Source organism: Alosa pseudoharengus, unplaced genomic scaffold (genome assembly GCF_046254945.1).
Source record: "Alosa pseudoharengus isolate Yale_2024_CS ecotype anadromous, Long Island Sound unplaced genomic scaffold, YU_APseudo_1.1 YU_APseudo_1.1_scf_14, whole genome shotgun sequence".
Lineage (NCBI taxonomy): Eukaryota > Metazoa > Chordata > Actinopteri > Clupeiformes > Clupeidae > Alosa > Alosa pseudoharengus.
This window is the reverse complement of record NW_027468609.1, coordinates 33,087,745-33,112,056: the sequence shown is the minus strand read 5'-3', so window position 1 is coordinate 33,112,056 and position 24,312 is coordinate 33,087,745. Positions and strand designations below refer to the sequence as shown.

Below are 24,312 nucleotides of genomic sequence, written 5' to 3'. Positions count from 1 at the left end.
TATCTATCTATCTATCTATCTATCTATCCATCTATCTATCTGTTGTAAGTGCATGTTGTGTGTTATGTCTGTATGCTACTGAGACCCTTGAATTTCCTCTTGAGGATCAATAAAGTATCTATCTATCTATCTATCTATCTATCTATCTATCTATCTATCTATCTATCTATCTAATGTTACGCTACTTGATTTTAGAGGAACTGCATGTTTAATATCCAGTTCCTCCTTAAATCGAAGGTAAACGTGTCAGCAGGTTTGTTACATTGAATGAATACATTAGGAAAGGAACACAACAAGACCACTGTAGTACCTTAACTCATTTAGGCTCTACTTGACAGCCTTCTTCCTTCCTGTGTAACAGTGACACCTCTGAGGGGAACTTCCTTCCGCCTTGCTCGGAATTGCCCTGTGCTGATCAAACTGTTTCCTGCTTAAAGAAGAAATTACTCAGCACCAGAGTACCAAGCTCATACAGTAGCCAGTCCTGGTTAGTGCAGTTACCAAACCCTCGTCTCCCTCATGCCTCTCATATAATTCCAGCATGGTTGTAAAATTTGGTGTCATTTAGGATCCTTACAGAATTGTAATGCTTCTTGACAAATAAACACTGAATTGCGCAACGCATTATTTCACCTCCCTTCACACCATGAGCCCATTTTACATTGACTTTAATTATAATATTAAGCATTCTTGTATGTGTTATGTTTACCAAATATTTATTAAGGTGACCATTAAAATAAAAGCACATCAGCAGGCTAGCCCTAACATTTGCAAAAGCGATGGTGGATTTGTGCTCAGTGTCAGTCCAGAGACTAGGACCATTTGTGCTAGTTTAATTTGGTTTGTGTGTTTTGATACTGTCATTGCCTAATTGTGAATGCACAGCAGGAAGAATGAAAGAGAAAAGGCAAAGGGCTTTCTCTTAATTGTCTTCAATTTGTTGCACCACTGAAGCAGAGATGACTTGTGGGAACTGGCAGGCTTTAAGCAACCGAGACAAGGCAGAAATAGATGCAGATCTATTAACATTCAAGACAGTATCACAGAGATGAGGTGACCAGGCGTGCTGCCAGCCTCCCCTCATAGGGTATTGTCATAGATGGCATGTCTAATCTCAAAGGAGAGGAGGAAGTTCAAAGAAGCTCTTTGTCAATGTTTACTGCCTCTTTCAAGTCATGGTGGACTGAAATCATTGACCATTCAGGCTGTTCATGATGATTCCTTTTGATTCAGACAAAGAAAACACTAATTGTATGATAGGCTTGTTTACATACACAGTGAATAAAAAGTTAGTCTAACATTGAAAACAGAGATAAATTTGAGTAGAAAGGAAGATGCATGGTTTTGCTGTTCAATTATTCTCTCTGGTTCTGTCTTTTACGCTAGTGAGTTGCATGAATTGGCAGTAAGACTGTAGCCTGCCTATATATGCTATAGCCATGTATGCCTATGGAATGTAGGCTACTGTAGGTATGTTCAACAAAAACATACATTGATATAGGCTATAATTATGTTTGAATGCATATAAACAAAATGAAACACAATAGATAAAAGAACACACTGACAAGGAATAAAGAATAAACTGATTAAACACGTATTATACCCCATATTGATAGCCTGAACAGTATAATAGGCTCAGGTTGAGGGACATAAAATGTCCAATATGTATTGTTTATGGATCACGTGCTTAATCAACATTAGGCTAATAATTTTGTTTACCCTAGTTTAAGCCACTGACATGAGGTTTGAGCAACAACCGCTCAAGGCGTCAATGACGTTCAGGCAGACTGGGAGCGCGCAGACCCGCCCTCTGGACGCCATTTCTCAGTAACACACTCGGCTGGAGGGTTGGAGCCGTATACCATTAAGAGGAACGATTTTTTAGAAATACTAAACGAACTTATTTTGAAAGAAGATAATTCAGAAGTAAACGATAACGGGGGGTCCAGGCTCCAAGATTGTATACGGTGTAGGATGCCGACCGGGAGCACATTCACTTGATAGTGAATGTATTTTTTGTCTGAAGACGTGTTGCAGGCCGCCATTTTTGTTACTGCCTCAAAAGTCTGTCTGGAGTCAAAAAGGGGTTAGAACAAATATCCCCAATCCGTGCCTTGAGCATATAAAGAAGAACGTCGTATCAAATAATCGTGGACGAAATCGCCAGACTTCAGTTGCGTTGAATCGACATGTAGACCAGTTAGCAATTGTAAGTGAGGCGACCTTTTCCGTAGTGTGAACTGACAGTGACTGGATATAGTAGCTATATTGTTTCATAAGCTAGCTAACGTTACTTTTTCGGAAGAGGGAACGGAAAGGGGAACCTATATGGGTTATTGTTGCATGAAGCCTTTTCTACTCGACTGACGTACTGGTGTTTTTTACAGAAAGAACAAATCTTGCAGCAGTCGCGAGAGCTAAAAACCAACACAATGCATCAAAGTTGGCTCATGCTAGTCCCAGCCTGTCTGTGAGACGTCAGGTTGCGAATCCAGTGTTCTGGAGAATTCACTGGAGAAAGCTCTAGCTGTTCTTTGGAATAACAGGGAAATTGTCGTAGAATCTCCATCTCCTATTTATTATTTAGTAGTACATTGTATTTTAGCCATTATTTTTGATAGTTAATTTATATCGTTTTAAACATGTCATCTGCAAGGTTCGATTCTTCAGACCGTTCCAGTTGGTATTTTGGGCCGGTGTCGCGGCAGGAGGCACAAAATAGGTTACAAGGACAGAGGCATGGAATGTTTTTAGTTCGGGATTCATCCACTTGCCCAGGCGACTATGTGTTGTCGGTATCGGAAAACTCAAAAGTTTCGCACTATATCATAAATTCTTTACCAAGCAAGAGGTTCAAAATTGGAGATCAGGAGTTCGAGCACCTCCCTGCGCTTTTGGAGTTCTACAAGATCCATTATTTGGACACGACTACTTTGATAGAACCTGCCCCCAGGTAAGACCCCGGCACTGACTACGATGTGTGTGGTCTTTCTTGAATGCTTAGGCTAACTGCTTTCTTCCGCTTTTCAAACTTGATAGGCTATGCACCATTTAGCGCTGAAATGGTTCCGTTACACCTTCTTGCTCAAACAACATAATTTGCAGAACATACTATATTAGAATATTTAGTCAAAATGAAAATATATCCTGTGTATCGGCTGTTTGACAGACTATACGTTGCTTAAGTAATGTGGTCAGCGCATGCCGCTCAATTCAAAATGTGTACTCAGTTTTCATGATGGACATTGTGGTTTCATAAGCAGCTTGCTTGTTGAACCTTTTTCTGTTGCAAGTGCAGACTCAAGGCTGAAGTCCTCATAGGTGATGTATGAAGGTTGCATAAGACTTGAGATTTTACCCAATAGAATGCTTGTTCAAAGGGGGCTGTCACTGGTGGAATGCACAGAACTTTGCGTGCGTTTAACCATGGTATCTAAAGGATGTCCTATGTCAAGTTCCTATTCATATTGCTCCCCCTGTCAGTGCAGCTTTTGTCATGACTTTTGTCAGAGGCCTCCAGGTGGTTGAAAGCTGTTCCATAATTAGTTACGGGTCTTCCTTTCCTCTTCTAGGTTCCATACAACAGTCCTTGGCAGTGGCCCCATTCAGCCTCCAGGCCTGCCCGACGAAGAGAACCTGGAGTATGTGCGGACTCTGTATGACTTCACAGGGAGTGATATGGAGGATCTGCCCTTCAAAAGGGGCGAGATTCTCATCATCCTGGACAAGCCAGAAGAGCAGTGGTGGAGCGCTAAGAGCAAGGAGGGTCGCGTTGGCATGATCCCTGTGCCCTACGTGGAGAAGCTGGTGCGGCCCCACCCTGGTCAGCCTGGGCACTCCACCCGCAACTCCAACAGCTACGGCATCCCAGAGCCCGCACATGCCTATGCGCAGCCTCAGACACCCTCGCCACTGCCTCCGGGCACACCTGGAGCCGTCATTACCCCACTTCCCAACATGCAGAACGGCCCAGTCATGGCCAAGGCTATCCAGAAGCGGGTGCCCTGCGCCTACGACAAGACCGCCTTGGCACTAGAAGTAAGGGGCTCTCTCTCTCTCTCTCTCTATCTATCTATCTATCTATCTATCTCTCTCTCTCTCTCTCTCTCTCTCATATGCAGTATATTTTGGCCAACATTCTTTTATGCCCAACTCTGTCTCTCTCTCTCTGACTGACTTAATTGCTTTTGCCGATGGTCAGGGAGTTATTTTCCAGAGAGACAGCAACGGGAGTGTAATTTGACGGCACATTAATGTTTGATGGACATGTATTCATAGCGACAGGCGAGCAATGAGAATGTAGGTCGGAGTGGCCTCGTTTGATAAGTTCTGATTTCTCCTCATTGAGTGGGTTTCTCAGACTGACCAGGCCAGAGGCACACACATCCCAAAGCTTGTGGCTCCGCATCCATCATCTTAGCCTGCTGGAAGGCAGCGTAAGCTGTTTGTATTTTTTTTGGAGGGGGGGTTCTTTAACCATCTGTCTCTGTTGACTTATGTCAGGGACGTGTTGAGTTGTTGGCTGTCTGTGGCGTGGAAATGGGTTTGGTGGCACGGCCTCTTACCAACAACTTTGCCCATCTGTCCACTGAGCCTCTTTATTAAGTCCGGGGGTGTGTTTTCTACTGCGCTGCTGCAGAGGCCACTAGGGTGAAGTAGAGAGTTATATCAGCCAGCATAACTCTCCTGGCCAGTAAAGTAAAATTAATCCAAATCCTGACTGAGATTACATTGTAATCAAGCCTCTCTTCATGGGCGTTGGAGCACTTGGTTTTAAGCACCAGGCTACATAAATTGATACTAGTGGTTGACAGTAAGACTATGATTGTTATGTATGACACACACACACACACCACATGTGTTTTAATTTCATAAGAGAAGGGAGGGGAGAAGAGTGAGATTAAGGGACCTTAACTGCTAACACCATTAGAGTAACACCATTTCCTCAATACCTTGGAATATCATATAAGATGTTTTGACCAAATTGGATTTTTAGTCAAGTGGGGGGATGAAATGTCAATTTAATCATGAAAGTAGTCATGGTATTTGGCTTTTCCCATGGCAGCAGCAGAGCCACTTTAGTGTGTTTTGTATCGCGTTCTTGTCCGCCATGTCAAAATGGCGAGCAACCACAGTTCTTAGTAGGTGGATGTCAACCACTACTGCCTCTCCCCTCCCGTCTCAACCCCCAAGATGTGGCCTTTGTAGATGCAGGATGGGACAGCGGTTTTGTCACTAAAGGGACCACAGTGTGGTGGTGGTGGTGGGGATGGTAAGGGTGTGCGGAAGGGTGAGCAATGAGCTGCGCAGTCGTCTCGCTACACGGTGGTGCTCTTCTGCATCTGGGCAAGAACGTTGCCCAAGCCGGTGTAGCCTAGAAGTTTGTGTGCGTGAGGTCGCCGAGGGACTTTCCTCACAGCATTACTCACACCCACTCACCATGCCTGACTAATCATCGGCAGGCTGCAGGCATCCTTCTGTAAATAAGTGCGTGTGTGAGGGGGCTTTTGTGTATGTGCTCCTGTCTCCTCTTTTCTCCACTCTGACATTGTCAGCCTACATCTATAGGCTACTCATCCACAGGAGATGGCTCGGTGGTTTGCTTTGAGAACCCAAGAACCGATTGTCACCGATTGTTAATTGCATTGCTATGCTGCTGACTCCCGTCAAGGGTGCTTTTGACACCTACTCGCTTGGACACATTCGTCACTGTGAAACCAAGTTAGTCTCTAGAATAGTCATGGTTGTGCACTGTTGTGGTTTGCAAAGAACAAACAAATGGTTTGCAATGTTGTACGTTTTTTTGGAAGAAATTAGTTTCCTCATTATTGTGTGTGTAGATGTGTGTGTCTTTATTCACGCAAGAGTTTATGAAGTGTCTGTTTTTTTGCCGTGGCCTTTGTGCCAGCCATTATGTCCCCTGTCCCTCGCTCTGTGACCTGAGTTGTTGTTAGGCCTGTGGCGAGAGTGCAGCTCTATTTTTGCGTGCGCAGGAAGGTGATGCCTCTCTGCAGTATAGGGTTCAGGACGGTCCTTGCTGGCCTCCGAAGCACACCCACTGGAATGCCTTGCCGTAAATCAAACTGTCCGTCCGGCTGGCTCCTGTGTACACACGCACACACACACGCACACACACACACACACCTACAGGCGCATTCAGACGCACACAGTGCACCGCACAACATAACACTTTAGTATCCATCTCTAACAGAGCAAGTAAGAAAGTGCCACTTCTACATTTTCAATCCGCTTGGTCTTGAAAGATCTGTGATTTGTAATCAAGGAAGGATGTTTGAATATAGTTAAGAACAACACAAGACTGTGGGCAAAGGATTGTTGATGTATAATAATGGATTTTGTGTTTGAGCATTGGAGCAAAAGAAAACTAAAGTGTTTGCTTCAAGACGGTGGCATTACAGTTCCTTTTTCCATAATCTCAGAGCTACTGATGATACCAGTTATACCTGGCTCCTCTCAGAAGCCTCTTGGCTACAAATTGGATTCTGAGCATTGTATAGCCATCTGATGAAAATTACAGTTATGCATTAGCATCTGCTTCTTCAAAATGGCCGGTGACATTGTTCCTCATTTGTCTAAGTCAATCAATCACTAGCTGTACCAACTGCCACCAATTCCTGCTTAGGCTGGCTCTTAAGGGACATCTCCAATGCTGCATAAGTTACGTTGCGGGTCTCTTGTCTATTCACTGATTTAAACTCCCCTCTTGCTGTGATTGTATAGACGATTGTACACACAGTTGCAAAGAACAGTTTTCCGCTGCCTTCTGAGTATGCACCATTTGCAATGGATAAAGTTGTGACATTTTGCAACATTTTCTGAATTGGAATGGTACTTGATCCCCAATGAAAGCCCCTCTGCTTCAGTAGTGATGTGCAAAGCATAGCACACTGCATACTGACTAGCTGAAGCATTGTGGTGAGTCGGACTGTGGTGGGGGTTGGGGAAGCAGCTTGACCGTGTCCTTAAAACCTCATTTTCTTTTTTTTCCTCCTTTTCCATTTCATCTGTGACCGTTTCCCTGGCTCACCTTCTGTAGCGTATGTAGTTAATATGCAGTTTTACAGTGTGGACATATTGCCGTCAGTCTGTGCAATATGGACCAGACCTCAATGCTGACAGATTAAGGTCATGTCAGAGCGATAGATTGCCTGAGGTTTGACATGCCTCCTCATTTCCAGAAATACTTACGTATTGCGTACGACACACCTGGCTATTCTTTTTTTGTGTGTGTCTGAGGGGGAAAGAGGGAAGTGCAGTGTTACAGAGCCTCTGCGTGACCCACTTTTGTTTAAAAAAAGCTAAAGATTATATCCCTCTTTTTTGCTCTTTGAGATTGGATTGGTCAAACTGTTACTGTTCTTATCCTATCTATCTGATTAATCCCCCCCCCCCTCTCTCTTCCCCCCTCTGTTCTGTTTAGGTTGGGGACATTGTGAAGGTGACTCGGATGAACATAAGCGGCCAGTGGGAAGGGGAGGTAAATGGCCGGAGGGGTCTCTTCCCCTTCACCCATGTCAAATTGTTGGACGGCCAGAACCCGGACGAAAGCGAATGACATGGGAGCACCTCTCCAGCCTGCCCTGCCTTTCAGCCACCCCTCTGCTCGCCCGCCTTCCCCAAGTACATGTGCATTGACCCCCTCCTCTGCCCTAGTCCTGCGCTACCTGCAGAGCCTCTATTCGGAGACATTAAAAGCGTTGTGCGGCTTCTGATTGTTTACAGCCATCTCCGTACGGTTCCTAACCCATCTCCCTCCCCGACATGCTCACAAGTGAATCAGTATTTTTGGGTTGATTTGTATGGTTGATTTTTTTGTTTTGTTTGTTTTGTTTTTGTTTTTATTTTTCCCTGTCTGGATATTTCAAGGGCCTCGACATATTGATCTTGTAGACAATGACATGAGCTATAAGTGTGCTGTAGCACCCACAGTGATGTGTGTGCGTGCGTGCGTGTGTGTGTGTGTGTGTGTGCGCCCGTGCCCCATCTTCCATGTCCCCATTCCTTTTTTCCTTACACCCTTTTCCTCCAGAAACAAAAAATGTGGCTTATGAAATCTAACTGAAGCATGGACTGGTCACCCACAGGCCAAAAGTACATTTGTGAGCACCTTTGTGGACATTAATGGATTAATGACAACGACAGAAAGAAGGGAAGGAAGAGCATATTGCTTAGTCATTGTCAGAAGATGCAGAAGCAGCAGCAGCAGCTGCCCTGTTTTGAGGCCGTCTTGCCAAGCCCTTTACCCAAGCTGTCCAAATCATTCACATTGTATATTAACTTTACTCAGACGGCTGCCTGCTGCCTCCATAGAGAAATGGAATTCAAGTGGTGTGTTACTGAACAAGCGAGGGAACACAAGCGAAAGAGGAAATGGACCTGCCAGTGGTAGGAGTTGGAAGGAAAGAGACAATTTGGTGGGGAGTCACCAATTCATGTGTCCAGCTTCAGTAGAGTTTTGTGTGTTAACTGGTCTGCCATTGTAGCCTTTTTTTTTTTTTAATTTGTGCCATAACACAAAGCCTGTCAATTGCAGGTGTGCTGATCAGCTGGATGGATTTCACATGCACTTTGAGGGCTTCTAATTTAAGGTCAGCGAAGAGCAAGCACTACTCAGTACAGGAACAGGAAACTCGGTACAGTAGCAAAAATAGTCAAAGTAGTCTAGTAGGTTAGCCAAAACTGGACTCTTACAGCCATCACATCACATGATCCATGCCTTTATCTCCGATTAGTCGTTGTTTTGACAACCTCTCTCTTCTCCTTTGTGACTCTTGGGGAAATGTGGGTCAATCTTCCAGCTTCTTTCCCTTTACTAGCACGGACAAGATCCCCTGCATCATGGATCGTAGACCTGGATCAGGCACACTTTGCCACATCTCCTGCAGTACCAGAACTTGCCTAATTGCGTGCTTCGTCCCCACTAGCTGCTAGCTGTCTGGCAGACGACACACAATTAACTTTTTACTGTGATGGAGAAAAAGACAAAGGCAGTCCTTGCCACCAGGAGCTAGCTATTTTTTGTAATTTGCTTAAGTAACACCGCTGTGCAGAAGATTGGGGGGGGGGGGGGGGGGGGTTTTCTCTTTCCACTTTTTGTCTCTTTGTTTTCGTTCTTCGGTCAGCTGTTGAATCAAGCATTTAATGTGTGTTTGAAAATAAAACAGTTGTAAAAAAAACTGTGTTGACGGTAGGTGACTTTCTAAAAAAGAAATTTAAAAAAACACAAAAGGGATTCAAATGCCTGTTCGTGGCCTCTGTGCATGACCTCCTGGCCAGTGATGGAGGTCCACATCCTCCCACTGGTCAAATGCTGCTTCATGTCATCCTTTCCTTATTGACGTGATGTGGAACTGTACATCTTCCCCAGTAGCTGATTCAGTCCAAATGTACGATGTGGCACCCACAACCCTTACCTCCATTACCCCCCCACCACCACCACATTAAGCAATACACAGGCTTTTTGCTCTAACGCTCTAATTTAATTTTAAAAAGTGACATTTTAATTTCCCCAAAAGGCATTAACAGTATTACTGTGCTTTTTGTTTCTCTCTCTCTCTTGCTCTCCCTAGACAAGCCTTTTCCATTTGATCTTTCCTTAGATTGAAACAAAAATTGTGCCTTTTTATGTTTTGTTCATATACCATTGTGGTATTAATTCTCATGGTTAACACCCGTGCTGGTATAATGCATAATGTACAGAACGTAAATAAAATTTACAAGTACTTTCTAAGTGGCCCTGGCTTGCTTTCTGTTAACAGTTGATGGTATTGCAGCAAATTGTGCTTCTCTCCCATTTGCAAATCTGTAAGTGACTGTGGTGTCATCTATTGGTCAGAACAGGGGTGCGTCTGTTTGGTTTGAGTCATGTAGTGTGGATCTGGAGCAGGGGAAAGCTGTTGAGTCCCTTGATGAATTTCCAGTAGCTCAAGTTGCGATTGAGACAGAACCCAGGAGAGAGGAAAGCAATTAGCGAATCTTAATGAAGTGCTAAGAAAAGAAAAGAAAACCACATGCACGGAACATGACCCAGACACAGAAACTTCTCAAGGTTAAACTACTGTTTTCTTTGGAGGTTTATACACATGCATTGCTGATATTTGATAGGAAATCAGTAAAGCCTGATTTGTTTGGTGTTGTGGACAGCTTGACTTATCTGCCAATCAGGCCACTGGTCAGAGGCATGGCTTTTCATTAATAGCTGTGTGTTGTTCATAATTCAGTAGTGCCATGTATAAATGTGCAATATCACATTCAAACTGTTTTTGACTTGTGATTCAAATTTGAGGTCAACATATCCAACCTCAAGGTGATATGGGGCATATTTTGTGGGACGTACAGAAAGGGGTAGCATCAGTCTGCCCTCTGCCTCTGTGCTCAGCTTTTTTGGCATGGTTACAAGGTAGACAGCCTATCTCTACCTCTTGAGAAAACTTTGACTAGCAACTGGAAACCTGAAAAGGAGACATGCTATGTTGGCACTGCTTTTTGGCTCGTCCCCCATGGTTGGGTTGGAAATACTCTGTGGACACAAACAGTCACATTTGCATACTGTGAATACTCAGGCTGATAGTCATACTGAAACCTTCCTGGCACTGTCTTTAGTAAACAAGGAAGAACTATCACAATAGGGAACTGAAATAACTGCAAAGTAACTCAGACCAGGATGTGGTGGAGACTTCACCAATCAATGGTTCTGTATGAGATCAACTGGATATGAAAGAAATTTGCAGCAGAAAAAATGCCGGTGGACTGGAAATGTGATTTAACAGGTTGCGGTCATTTTATGTGGTCTGTCTTGTCACTGGCGGCTTATTTTATGTTTTCATAGGATCTCTAGTATATTGCTCAGCTGCATCTAAGAAGGTGGATAAGGAGAGAGAGGGAGAAGCGTTGAGGGTGTTGATAGTTTGCACACGTATGGCCTGCAGATGGTGATATGGATGTGTGTGGGTGATCTGTGTGAACAGGTGCAGGCTAGCATCAAAAGCCGAGCTGTCGGGGACAGAGACCACTGGCGCGCAACGACTCATGGCGCACTGACCAATCGCTTTGGTCACTCTATAAATATTGTGCAGTTATGCAATGGTTAGGTTAGGGTTGTTTTTTTTTCCAGTTTTTCATAGCACTGCCAATTCTGTTGTGTGTTATAGAGTGGTAACAGCACAGAGTGTATAAGAACCAGATTAGAACAGTTGTTTTCATTTTGACAAGAGAACGGCAAACATCGACTCGGTAATGGAATAACTTGTTTCCTTCTAGAAATGTACACCACCACAACAAGTATTTCACACCTTCTGTTCAGCCAGACTTGTTCTCTGATCTGACCAGAGGAGGGCAGACAATTGCTCAATTCTTGAGAGGTGCTTAAAATCTCATACAAAGGCTACTGCTGCTTCTGCTTCTTTGTGTTCTTTATGCTACTAAGATCATTGAGGTGTCCAGATCCCTCTGTGCATTTGGCTTATACTAGTTAAGTCATGACTGGACATATGTGATGTGTAACATCAAACTAGAACTTTCTTCACTGAGTGAGCCATTCTAAAGTTGAGTTCTCGCCATATGGCAGACAAGCTCTTGTCTTTTTTAAAAAAAATGTCAACATTGTTATAAATGGTTGACTTTCTCTCCCACTCAAGTTTGGCCCTCAGAGAGTTCGGTCTGCTCACTCACTCTCTCACCTCCACTCCATTTTTCACACTTCGAGGACATCTCCTACTCACTCTACACCACAGAGTCACTACACCACGACACTGCACAGAAATGGAGCTTCAAATGAGAAATTAGTTGATTTGTTTCATCTGTCCACTTTGTTTTAATTGAATTTCATTTTGATCCAAAATAAATGTAGAATGGTTTCATGGCCAAGCCTAGAGACCATTATCAGATCTGCAGAAGCTCCCCTCCTGTGCACTGCCTCATAAAGTAGCCCCAGGACGGGGTGGCCAAATGGCTGTGGCGTAGACCAGGAAGAAGTCTGACTGAGTCTGATCAAAAGACCACCAGTGAGAGGACCATTTCTCAACCCCTATCTCCCAACGTGATCCCACAGGACTTCTGGATTGTCCCTGGTCACTTCTTGCCATTTGGTACTCAGGACCAGTAAGTGGAGTCGCTTTGACATTAATATAGTGATTGGGGGGGGGTTTGAACCTTTAACCTCTCCTCATCCTAGCTTATATAAGCCAGTGAAGATATAGATTTGTATTTCATTTAATACCAGATCACAATCTGCTCATCAGCGCGTAGAACTCAATGTTTCTGGTCATTGATTGCATATAACTCATGTCTGATTTAGGCTGATGTTAAGTTCGATCAAAAAGAAAACAGAATATACAAAGTGAAAACAGGTTTATAGTTATAGATTAATACATCATATGATCACGCGATCAAAGGTTTATTTCAGCATGGTATTATTATTATTCTAGAGGCATCTTAGTGGAAACTGCTACAAAGTGGAAACTATTTATTTTCTGGTCATTCCTCGGGGCTCGTGTGCTATTCATTAACTGTATACAGTATATGCATGTCCATCAATGCTTTCTATTAGAGTATGTTAGCTGCTAGTAGCTAGTGAAATTAATGGAATCATCTGGTCAAGGCCTGTGCTCCTGGCTAGTGACTACTATGGAGTGAGTCAGGTCAGCCTGTTGTTTCCACTCCATTAGGGGAGGTGCCTACAGGCTAGTTGTGAATGGAACTGAATGAATGTTCTAGTCACCAGACTAGTTCAACTGATACATATCCTTTTCCGTTTTATGGGAAGGAGGAAGGATACATTTTAGTCACTGAATTCAGGTGAAGAGATACAGTACTGAGTACTGATCCTGAGTGCTTTTATGTAGAAGTGGTAATTTAAAATGAAAATACATGTCAATATCATCACATTTATATCTCATGACAGTGACATCAAATTTTAGCTTTGATTTGTTATCTATGTCTTATAGAAGAGTGTTTGTTGAACCACCACTTATTCCGGTTGTCCATACAAATCAAACTACTCTCCATCTCATTCAGAGTCTTTTCATCATCCGTCTCTTTTCCTCTCACTCAACCTCATCGCCAGTCTGTCCATGTCCCTCATCCCTAGAGAAGACCCTGATTTTCTCCTTCAATTACTTGCTCATAAAGGCACAATCATGGATGACTATTTTTAGCCAGTTTTCATTAGTTTCGGTCAGGTGAACCCAGGCCACATTTGGCCAAGGTATTACTGAAGGAGCTTTTTGTAACTGACTTTGCCTGCTGCTGAGTTGGCTGACTACAGTCGTCATGCAGCACAGTCACCAGACAAATGTCACTCAGCATTTTGGAGTTAAGCATTTGTTCCATTTTTATGTTGAAATGCTCTTCAGTATTGTACAAAAAGTTTATTCATACAACAATCAGCAAGTTGTCTATCTTTCTGTGACTGACTCGTGCATGATCTGCAGACCCCCATACACTACATTTGTCATCTCCATCTGCTCAGTGAGAGGAGTATTTTTTTTGCGCATTATGCTGATTGGGTCTTGGGTTCACACTGGTGGAGAGATGGCTCCTCTCAGCACACTCCCACTGCAGCCAGCCTCATCATGGCCCATTTGTGAGCGCCCACGATTAAACATTTACAGCACAGACGCTGCAGCCTTCTGCTGGGGAAAGCAGGCCAGGCCACGGCACGGTCGCCCGCTCTCTTGCTCGCACGCTTGCCCCCCATCCCATCCCATCCCATCCCCGCCGCACCGCACCGCACCGCTTCACTCGCACTGGGATGTGGGTCAGGTGTGGAGCGGGTTCAGGAGCAGACTGTCTCAGAGGAGGAACGGAATGAAACCAACCAATGACCCTCATCTCTCTCTCACCTTTCTCTCTCTCTATCTCTCCCTCCCTCCTGCTTTCTCCCCCTCTCTCTTTCTCTCTCTCTCTCTCTTTCTCTCTTTACTTTTATGTTTCTGCTCATTGGTGCCAACCTGTACCTGAGTCATCTGCTCCCTCCCTACCTCCCTCTCTCTCTCTCTCTCTCTCTCGCTGCCCACCAGTGCCAGCAGCCTGACTCATCTGCCCTCACACTCCATCTTTCTCTCTCTCCATCTCTGATTTCCTTTTTTATCCATTTGCAGGATTAACTCATCAGCTCTCTATTCTTCTTCACTGCCCAGTTTCATGTATTCTCTGTACCTTGGCCTGGGTTTCGTCTGTCTGTCTCTCTTGTCTTTAGTAGCTCATTCCCCAGCCTCATATGCTATATTTATAAGTAAATAAAGTTGACATTTTCATGATTTCATCCAACACCACTAGAGATTTTACTGCCTGGAGTGCCTAATACACAGGAGGTAAACTTGACTGAGCAGGGCAAACTCACAATTACCCCCCAAAGAGAGCCTTGACTTCAGAGCTTATTAAGGATCTAACACCAGAGTCCTAATTACTCTAACAAGGCAGGCACAATTCACACTCAGAGAAACATGGGCAGGACAAATACACTTTCACCTAGTTTCAGGTCAAAAGTTCCTGTTTTATTGAAATATGTCTTATGAGGTATAGAAAGATTTTCAGTGCAAGCATTAAAAATGCAATATTTAATTAGATTTTTTTTTTACACAGATGGTAAATGTTTTCATCATTTGTTTTTAGTATCAACAACTGCAAACTTTAAAAAAAAAAAAACTGAAGTCAAGTCACATTGTCTAACTATGACACTTCATGCACTGCATGCAAATTGTTAGGTACCCATCTACTCACAATCTCACTCAAGTGTTCTTGTTAAGAGGACTGATAAAAGAAATATGCAGTTTTCCATTCTGAAGTGGTTCAGAGAAGCAGCAAGAGCTTCCCACCAGCAGCACCATTAAACTTCCCATATGTGCGTTTTCTATTTTTCCAGCCTATTGGTTCCATTAAGGCCAATGTCTCTTCTTTACAGTTAACATTTCGGTTTGAAACCTAAAAGGTAATGGGGTCTTAAAGAGTCTTGAGGGCTAAATCCTGGCTCCATATTTGATTGGTCGATTGTCCTATCCATCTCTTGTGTCACCAACAGGAGTATGAAAACAGTGGGTACTGGCTCCACTCTGTGACATTACCATGGTGATGGCTGTGGCCATGTTCCACCATCAGACGATGTGGATGGTTGTAGCTGGAAGTGGGGTATTGTGTGGGGATCGGTGCATTCCACTGTCCACACGGCTGCTCCATGTGGTGGCCATACAGAGGTGGAGTGGCAAGTCCAGGCTTGTTCTTGGAGGCCAGTGGCATGTGGCTGGTGGACACTGAGCCGTTCAGAGGCCGACCCTGAGGGCCTCCCACGTTAGTTGAAATACGGGGTCCGGTGACCTCCCTGTCAGGAACTGTGGCCACATCGACGGAGGACTCGTAATGGCGGCGGTCCACGTTGGACTCTATACTTGGAGGCGATGGCAAGCGCCTAAAATCTTGTGATCTAGAACGAGAAGTTGAAAGAACATGCTTAAAAAAATTGGAATGCTACTTCTGAGAAATTTCTTTGAGCATCTCACATTATTCAGTTTTCCAACTTGAAAGTTGACAGTGTGGGTTGGTGTTCATACCTGTAGAGGAGGTAGGTGGCCTGACCAGGCACAAGCTGCTCTGAGCTGCTGAAGTCCATGGGGGCGTCCCCATGAAGGCTGTGGCTTGGGTCCTGCTCCGAGTCCCAGGGGGACATGTGGCCGTCCTGAAGGCCTGGACCATGCTTGAGCCCCATGGGTACCTCATCATCCTCTCTCTGGGGATCGTATGGCAGGCGTGGGAAGTCTGTAGAATAACATAAAGGTGTGTCAGTGTGAACAGAGGGCACAGAACAGACCTCAGACCTCAGACCACGACAGGCCTCTGGTGACTTGGTGACAACTGAACAGAATCAGAATCAGGTTTTATTGCCCAAGTGTGTTCACACATAACAGGGCATAAACTTAGGGAGAAGGGGTCCTTACCTGTGCAGCTTTGGTATTCCGGATCCTTCTCTGCTTCAGTTCTCAGTTTCTTGGCTGGATTCTCTGGACAGGTTTGACCCTTGTGAGCACGGAATCTGCACATTGAAAAGAGGAAGAAAACCAAAAAGGTGAGCCTCACTTTAACCCCCTTTAGAAAACACACACAATCATTCCTGCATGTCTTTCATCATACATCCGTCTTTGCCTTCATGTCTTTAATCACCTTTTTCCATGGGTCCCCTCCTCTCTGAATCCTTTGGCAAAGGGGTTATGGTCGATCTTCAGCTTTGTGATCTGTAAATAAATACCAGCAAAAAGGCCATTACCCTACTGTTTCACTGGGACAGAAATGACACATATTGTTGGAAAACATGGTGGTTCGTGTTTGAGAACGTCTGCAGTGACTGACCTTGCTATTCTGGTAGGCAGTGACGGCAGTGAAGCAGGTCTCTGTGAAGCTGAAGGTCTGGAACGGCGCCCAGTGGACACTGTACAGGTCATCTGCCTGCACCACGTGGAAGCGTGGCTGGTACTGATGCATGGAGTGCAAGATAATCTGAGGAGAAACAGACAGTGAGAAATGTTACTTCAACTGTGCATGGGAAAGAAAACATAAATCTAGGTCATATATAACTTCTCTGAAGTAGGTCTAGCCCGTGTCTGGATAAAATTAACTCCAGCTTCATGGCATGAAATAGCCTCTGAGACCTGGTTTGACTTGCCCCATGTGGTGTTGTTAAATCCATACACAAAATCTGTGGGATACAGTATAGTGGACACTGGGCTACATATTTTAATACCAGCATGGTCATAATTATTTAAAACCGTACAGCTGTATCCAATAACATCCTTCTCAAAAGTACAGCCTACGGTTATTGCACCAAGTGTTTAAAATAAAATTGAAAATAACTGTGGAGACCCAATGAGTTGATGAGTTGCTTCGGGGAAGATCATAATTAGGAACAAACAAAAAATGAAAAGGGGGCTTACATGGCCATTAGGGTCCAGTGTGTTGTTGGTAAGCTTGAGCTTGAGGAGGGAGATGGACTGCTTCATCCAGTGGCTTCCTGGTGCAGGGGAGTCTGGGTGCACATAAGTCCTGCAGGGGGGCTGCGGCTCTGCCTTACCTGCCACCTCCCACTGATCTTTATTCCACTGCAGAGAGAAAGAGAGTCCAGATGATTAAGGTTCCGTGTATATCACATGGATTCGTATATTCTTTTTATGCAGCAGAATTTTGTGATTTCAAGAAAGATTTTTTTCTCTCCCTCAATGAAATTAAATTCTGTTTTATCTCAAGACCTTCCTTTGGAACAGAACATATGGCTGAAATACAAGCGTCTGCCATGGGCTGGGGCAGTCGAGTGATCTACAGTGATTTCCCAGCAGTTGCTTTTGTTGGAGGGGGGTTAGCATATGGGGGTTGTGTGTGATAAAGACCCCTGGCAGAAAAACAGGAAGTGATAATTGCCTTTGATATGCATTGTCTGCCTGGACAGGACTTGGGAGAAGTAGCCTCTGCCCCCCCCCCCCAAAAAAAAGGCCCATTCTGAAGAAACCAATTAACTCTGATGAACTTACCTTATACCTAAAGTTGTCCACAGGAACCATATCCACTATAATTAAATAGTTTGTGTAAGGAGACAATCCTGATACACTAATGTTGCAGTGTGGGAACATTCTCCTAAAACAACAGAAACAACATGATTAAAACATGTAACAGCACTCAACACTGGTTCAAACATGATAATCAATTTTATATGATTATTAACTCTATTAACTATTAACTGTGTGCTAATAAAAGCAACCTCTGTTCTAGACTACATTTTGTTTTATTTCACAATGACTCAGTCTAAGCATCTTATCCACACACACATTCATCAATAATGTCCCTTTCCACATTTTTGTGTAAAGGTCAGAAAAAGAGGTGTTTCTCCCTCAGCCTCTTGTTCCTCACCTGCCAGGTTTCGTAATAATCATCTCCGTCCCCAGGTTATGGAAGGACTTCCACAGGTCGGAGTTCTCCAGGGTCATTCTGATGTTGCCTTGGTGATAAGGCTCAGCTGCTCTGGCTGTGGAGGATGAGGAGGACGAGGTCATGCTGGATGAGTGCCTGAGGTCTGGACAAACAGAGAGAGAGGGACACAGGTTTAAAATGTGAACTAAACTGGAAGGTAACTAAGTTAGGTTCAATACGATTTTACAAGTACAATATCTTGAGTATGGGTTTGTGTCATGTTCAATACAGCCTATAAAGACCAGTGATCACATCTTAAGCACACAGACTTTTAACTATAGCCACAAAATGCAGGCAACACGTGGTATGTTGGTACCTTTATGTGTCATGTACATACTGTCACTTACCAGTGATATATTGCATTCCCTTGGGCCCAGTGATCTCAGTTGTATTCACAGCGTTTGCTGCAGACTCTGAAGAGAAGGTGTGTGTGTTCAAAACCTCTTCAGCAGATTATTTCCTGTTGAAGTGGACTAGAGGAAGTGATGTTCAGGTTCAACTGCTACTCCATTGGTTTGGTCCAGTAATGTCTCTCCACCCTCTGTGAACAGATGTACCGGTACGTTTCCTGACTTGTCCTTGCTGCTACTCCTTTGAGAAAGCTGAGGTGACTTGAGACCCTGGCTGAGTCTGAGACATAAGGGTCTGGAATTTCACTGCAGTTTCAGGAAGTCAAGGTAAAAAACTGTGAGGAGGTGGGGCCTGTGGCCCGGTGGGTGGGGTGGATTTCATTAAAAGTGAAAGGAACCAGGAGTCCCATAAGCACCCTTTGAAGTGGCCCATTGACACCCCCATCCCATTTGTGTATATGGCTAGTGGAATTAGGGAGGAGGGGTCCATGTCTGCCATGGTATGGAATTAGTATAGGGATGGGCACATGTCTCCTGATCACTGTCTCCAACAGGAAGGCCCAATGGTGTCATTGTTATTGCAAATGAATGGTAGGAATTGCGAGGTTGGACTTATGCACACAATCCATACAAAGGGAAAATTCTAATGTAGTTTTATGTAGGCCTTCCGCCACCATCTGTGGAATCAGTAAAGGATTTAACACATTTGTCTCACTGTTTTACATGCAATTCATGCTTTGTAATCCTGGGTATATGTTTTTACACCAATAACAGACAAAAATACTGCCAGAAGTTCAAGTTACAGTAAAAGTTATCTTTCTGATTTATACTTGATTTTTTAGGTTATACCTCAAATTTGGACGCCATACATGTTATGGTAATCCAGGGTAAAGCTATATCAGTTTCAGTCATGTTGACCTTTACAAATACCAATGCTTTCATGCAGCCATATTTTATGCTCTGGTTAAGCTGCATTTATGATGCTTGTGAAAATCAGCAACCAGTATCTTTCATCTAGTCTACCTTTATGGATCATGTGATATTTCAGAACAGATTTAATAGGCACTGCCATAGGCTGTGTGCATACAATGCCATACAATTGAATTTTTAAAAAGGAAATACAGCAGTGGTTTCCTCCATGCATGACCCCCCCCCCCCCCCCTCCCCACACACACACACCTTTTGTTCTCCGAGTGCCCTGTTTGTTTAAATGGCCCATAGCCCAAGGCTGGACCTACTTCTCCCTGTGTGTATTGGAGGATATATCTGTGTGTCTAGCCTTGACAATGGGGGGAGATGGTCTCTTTAATCTCGTCAGCCCTTACTCCCTATGGCAGAGAGAGGGGTCTCTGAGGCCCAACACTTAGCAGCCTGTTAGAAGTACCTCCAGCAGTGGGGGAGTGTGTGATCTGGGATAACCCCCACCACAGGTGAGCCATTTAGGGCCACTCTGATCCCCTAATGGGGCAGTTTGGGTCGGGAGCACCCTGTCTCCTCTGCCATAGAGATGCTAAATGCCCTGATAGGCCGGCCATGAGAGGACGTTCACACAGATGCAGCATATCCTCTTTACCATCACGCTGCAGGCCGCAGACCAAACTGCATGGTTCTGTTGAGTATGTTGAAAATGGCAAGCTCACCCAATTGCTCTCTCCAAAGCATTGCATTTCTTTGCAAATGTTTACGATTTAGGTATAGGTCCTGGAACTTGCTAAATGTACACAATATGTGTAAATAAATCCATTCAGATTTTAAGCTGCAACAGCACACAACTATATCTTTATCTTTCATTAGACATAGCCATAGAACATTTTCTAAGGAGGTTAATCACTACAAATCTGAATTCAGCTCATGAACTATTGTGCAAAAGTTAGACATTATAGGAGCATTATACAGGTTTGGTCTAAGCCTAACAAGCACTCTAAAAGCAAGAAATAACAACAAGCCCATTAGATAAATTGTCAAAAGATTGTCATCTTTTGGTAATATTATGGGTGATATGAAGACATTAAGAACATTTGTGACCTGTTCTGGCAAAATGAGTCACAGTGAGCTTTAAAATGATATCTTGGTCAAAGTCCTATCTTGAATTGTTGTCAAAATACAGCATTTTGAATTATGGCCCCCCACCATCTTTATAAACTCAAAAACCTCTAAATTGTCTCAAAATTAGAATGTGCGACTTCGACTTGTTACTCAGTTTGTCAGATTGGGTCACATGTAGTCCTTCCAATGACTATATCCCATTGAAATTAATTTGGAAATTATACCAAAAATAGTTTTAAAAAAACATTTCAAAAATAAGTATAAGTTGACACATCATGTTTCCTTGCTTATACACAAATGACTGATTAAATATCACTATTAAAACAAATTACTATTACCAATAGAAAACAAAACTTTGTTGGCTGAAGAGGATTGTTAATTACACACAGTGTACACTGGAACAGGACCATGCACAGCACATAGGGAGGTAACTGGGAAATGGAGTGGGAACATACCAAGATATGCATACCAGGAAGAGAAAAGGATGACTCTCAGATTAGCATTCCAGCTGCATGATAGTCCCCATTGACACACCCTCGTACACACACACACACACACACACACACACACACACACACACACACACACACACACACACACGCACACACATATCAACACACCAACACACACACACACAAACACACACACACACAGTGTGCGGTGCACATTCACATATTCTCAAAATAGCATAGCTCTGTGTCCATTTTCCCTAAATGAGCAGATTCTGTGTCCATAATGCCGATAGCTCGCTTCTATCTCTAGTGACATCAGTGGAGGATGGAGAATGGAGAACACAATCACTCTTTCCACTCATGTGATGCTTTGCTCTTTACCAGAACTTCTGACTTTCACCTCATCTTTCCTGTAGAAATCACTGATCATTGAGGTTCCTTCTTCCGTTGTACTACTTGAATGAATTGTTCCGCATGTCTTTCAGTCGAGTCTGAAAGGGGAACTCTTCTAAGTTCCTTGTAAATGTTTGTCGGCGTAGGCAGTCCAATCGTGTGTCAGTGACAGGGGAAGACATGTACAGGCACAATCCAGGCCCGTCTGAGCCAACCTCACCCTGGAATCTGGTTTTCGCCTGAAGTCAGAGTCCTCTACCCCAGCACCCCAATAACTCACACAGCAAACCTGTCAGAGAGTAGAAGTCACATGCTCCAAGGCAAATGCAACTCAGATCAACATACACAGGGCCACATAAAGACTGAGAAGCTGTAAGAGGTATGATGTTTTTTTTTCATACTGGGAACAGAGTAAGAAGGAGAAGGGTATTTCAGTACAAAAGGCATATACTGACATATATGTGGTGATGGGGAATTCTATGTGCCTGCGCAATCTTGACTTGAACGGATTGCATACATATGAACACACTTACATACATACACATGTACACATTGTGCATGCTGGAAGAGGAATGAAACACTCTGGCGTGCACTCTATCCACAGCTGCATGTTCGCGTAGACATGTTGGCACATGTGAGCATGTACATTCCTGATGTGAAATACACTGTAACTCAAGAGCAGAAGTGATGCCTCCGTATATAAACTGTATGTATCGTGTCACACGTTTCTTGTGTTTCAAGCCCCCAAAGTTGTCTTCAAGGCAGTGCTGCCTGGAAGCCACTAGGGCTAGGCATGGGTTAAGGTTAGGGTTAGGGTTAGGGTTAGTGTTAGGATTAGGTGACGTTACCTAACATTGCTGAGAGCACCTTTAATTACAAGTTTCAAGCACAAACATGCAAGAATTTGTTACACTCCAATACAGGTCATTAATGCATTTTTTCTGCATCCTTCCCTTGGTTTTCATTCTCATATACAGTATGCCATCATATATGCCATCAAGTATGAGACTTAATATAGATGGCTGTGTGTCTTTTCTAATTATGTTTAATGAATTCAAATCAGGTTGTGGAGGCATCGCAAGGACCATTGACAGAAATGGGAAGCAATGGGTCAATCTGTAAACTTATTCAAATGAGATATTTCAACCTTTGCTTTCAAATAAATTGCTATAAAAATATAAGAGCCTATTGTTTCTCTCTGTCTGTCTGTCTGTCTGTCTGTCTGTCTCTCTCTCTCTCTCGCTGTAGTTAATTGTGTGTAGCTTGATAAGCAAACATTAATTGAATTAGGTCTGGAATGTAAAATAACATCTTATCATGCATCTTAGGTCCTGCATGGATCATCTATATTGTTTACATCTGCTCATTCAGTCTCAGTCTGAAAAACAGGAAATCACATTATTTTAAGATGGTAGAAGAAGACAGAGATAATAATATCTCCTTTAGTAAGAAGATGTGTGAGAAAATGGGGAAATAAGTGTAACCACCTTCCGTAGCCTGCCCTAATATGGTTATGCACACACTCTCCAACACTCCAACACACTCCAACATTTGTTTTTTTTTAAGAAATCTAAATATTTCAGTTTTACTTTCTTTTAAAAAACCCCAAAACAATGGAATGATTAACTGCATCAAGCATGTAAGTTTGTCTTACAGAGATATAGCTCCCTCTAGTGATTTGAATGCTGAGCGCAACAGAGGCAGACACTCCTATACAGACAGCAATAAAGAATACAAGCATAGAAGTGGATAGACTTCAGGACTTGAAAAGAAAAATTAAAAAATTAAGTTATATTGATTCATTTCAGAGCGTCTGTTCAAATGGTCATGATAGGAGGGAATCTGAAGTAGTGTCACAAACTTTCTCATATCTCAACAGCAGATGGCAGTGTTGACTCATGATCCACTCTGACGATTTTGGATGAAAGTTTCAAGTATTAATAGTTACTCTTAAACCACTCAGAAAGCATATGTCAATTAATGTTCTGTAATACTAAAACGATTTACCTCTGAAACATACAATCCGCAGATCATTCCAACTATGCATTCCATATAGTGTAAGTGAACTTCCCTGGACAGTGGCCATTAGCCTATGCCAATGGGCTGGGCTGTAGTGCTGTGTCATTCTGCAGGCTATACTGCAAGGAGGTTTTTGGGACAAGTAACAAGAAGAGAATCAGCACTTTTACTTTGACAAATGTCTATCACCAGTTATAAGACAATAGATGGACTATACTGTACAGGGTGCTGTATTTGATATTTGAGTTTATTTTTAATAATAAAATTGTATCTTATTATGTAATCTTGTTAGCTGGCTCATTGTCCTTATGTCTGTCTTACATCCTGTCTCATTACTTGCAAGTGGGCATACCTGAGAATTAGATTTGTTATCATGAAGGTCAAGCATTCTTGGGAAATGTCATGTGAGTCACCTCAGAGACAGCTTCTAATGTGAGTGATATTTCCATGAGAAATTCCAATCCTCTGAAATGTCAAGAAGATAGTCACGGTCTCTATCCGGTTGGTTTCATGTAGTTATATTCAGTGCATTTCTCAAATTTGTTTGTGTTTATACAGCTTTCTAATTCTAGTAAAATAGCTTAAATTAGACCCTGTCATTGACATCGATATGTGTGACATCCCTATTGCCAAAGTGTATCTGACTTTGTCCCTTGCTCCAATCAGATTTCCAACACACACACACACACACACACACACACACAAACACACACACACACACACACCTGTCCTTTAGTCTGTGAAGAAATGGAGCTGGTGCTAAACGTGGCCCTGGCCAGCTGCCATCATCAGCAGAGGCAGGTGGAGGTGGGGGGAGGGGGGGGGGGGGGGTAGAGCGGGGAGCCTGATGAGCCTATCCCGCATCACAGGACAACAGCCAAAATAAACTCACTGACCTCCTCCTTCCCTCTCTCTCTCTCTCTCTCTCTTTCTCTTTCTCCCTCCCTCCCTCTCCTCCTGCTGCTGCTGTGCCCTCTGACAGAGCTTACACAGCGCCCACGCATTGTGCTGAAATTACCAAACTAATGCAGAGGGGAGAGAGAGAGAGAGAGAGAGAGAGAAAGGGGGGGGGAGGATGGGGTAAT

The 24,312-nt window shown here is 43.5% G+C and overlaps 2 protein-coding genes across 2 annotated transcripts; one reads left to right on the top strand and one right to left on the bottom strand.

Annotated features, from left to right (window-relative positions):
* Positions 1–1,826: 1,826 nt before the first annotated feature.
* crkl (v-crk avian sarcoma virus CT10 oncogene homolog-like) lies at positions 1,827–9,098 on the top strand. Its single transcript, XM_076284743.1, has 3 exons — positions 1,827–2,953; positions 3,573–4,038; positions 7,442–9,098. Exons 1-3 carry the CDS (start codon positions 2,643–2,645, stop codon positions 7,574–7,576), a joined length of 912 nt encoding a protein of 303 aa, XP_076140858.1. The 5' UTR covers positions 1,827–2,642; the 3' UTR covers positions 7,577–9,098.
* A 5,684-nt stretch (positions 9,099–14,782) lies between these two features.
* On the bottom strand, positions 14,783–18,981 carry LOC143123378 (T-box-containing protein TBX6L-like). The gene is made up of 9 exons (XM_076284742.1): positions 18,315–18,981; positions 17,908–18,070; positions 17,532–17,634; positions 16,941–17,105; positions 16,360–16,506; positions 16,174–16,244; positions 15,951–16,045; positions 15,567–15,771; positions 14,783–15,439 (listed from the first exon to the last, which is right to left on the bottom strand). Exons 1-9 carry the CDS (start codon positions 18,328–18,330, stop codon positions 15,031–15,033), a joined length of 1,374 nt encoding a protein of 457 aa, XP_076140857.1. The 5' UTR covers positions 18,331–18,981; the 3' UTR covers positions 14,783–15,030.
* Positions 18,982–24,312: the final 5,331 nt, after the last annotated feature.

Excerpts from the sequence above, each read along its gene's own strand:
- crkl (XM_076284743.1), top strand. The coding sequence starts at position 2,643 with ATGTCATCTGCAAGGTTCGATTCTTCAGACCGTTCCAGTTGGTATTTT. Across the intron at positions 2,954-3,572 it reads TTGATAGAACCTGCCCCCAG|GTTCCATACAACAGTCCTTG; the intron begins GTAAGACCCCGG and ends TTCCTCTTCTAG. Across the intron at positions 4,039-7,441 it reads AGACCGCCTTGGCACTAGAA|GTTGGGGACATTGTGAAGGT; the intron begins GTAAGGGGCTCT and ends TGTTCTGTTTAG.
- LOC143123378 (XM_076284742.1), bottom strand. Across the intron at positions 16,507-16,940 it reads CACTGGACCCTAATGGCCAT|ATTATCTTGCACTCCATGCA; the intron begins GTAAGCCCCCTT and ends GTTTCTCCTCAG. Across the intron at positions 16,245-16,359 it reads CTGCCTACCAGAATAGCAAG|ATCACAAAGCTGAAGATCGA; the intron begins GTCAGTCACTGC and ends ATTTATTTACAG.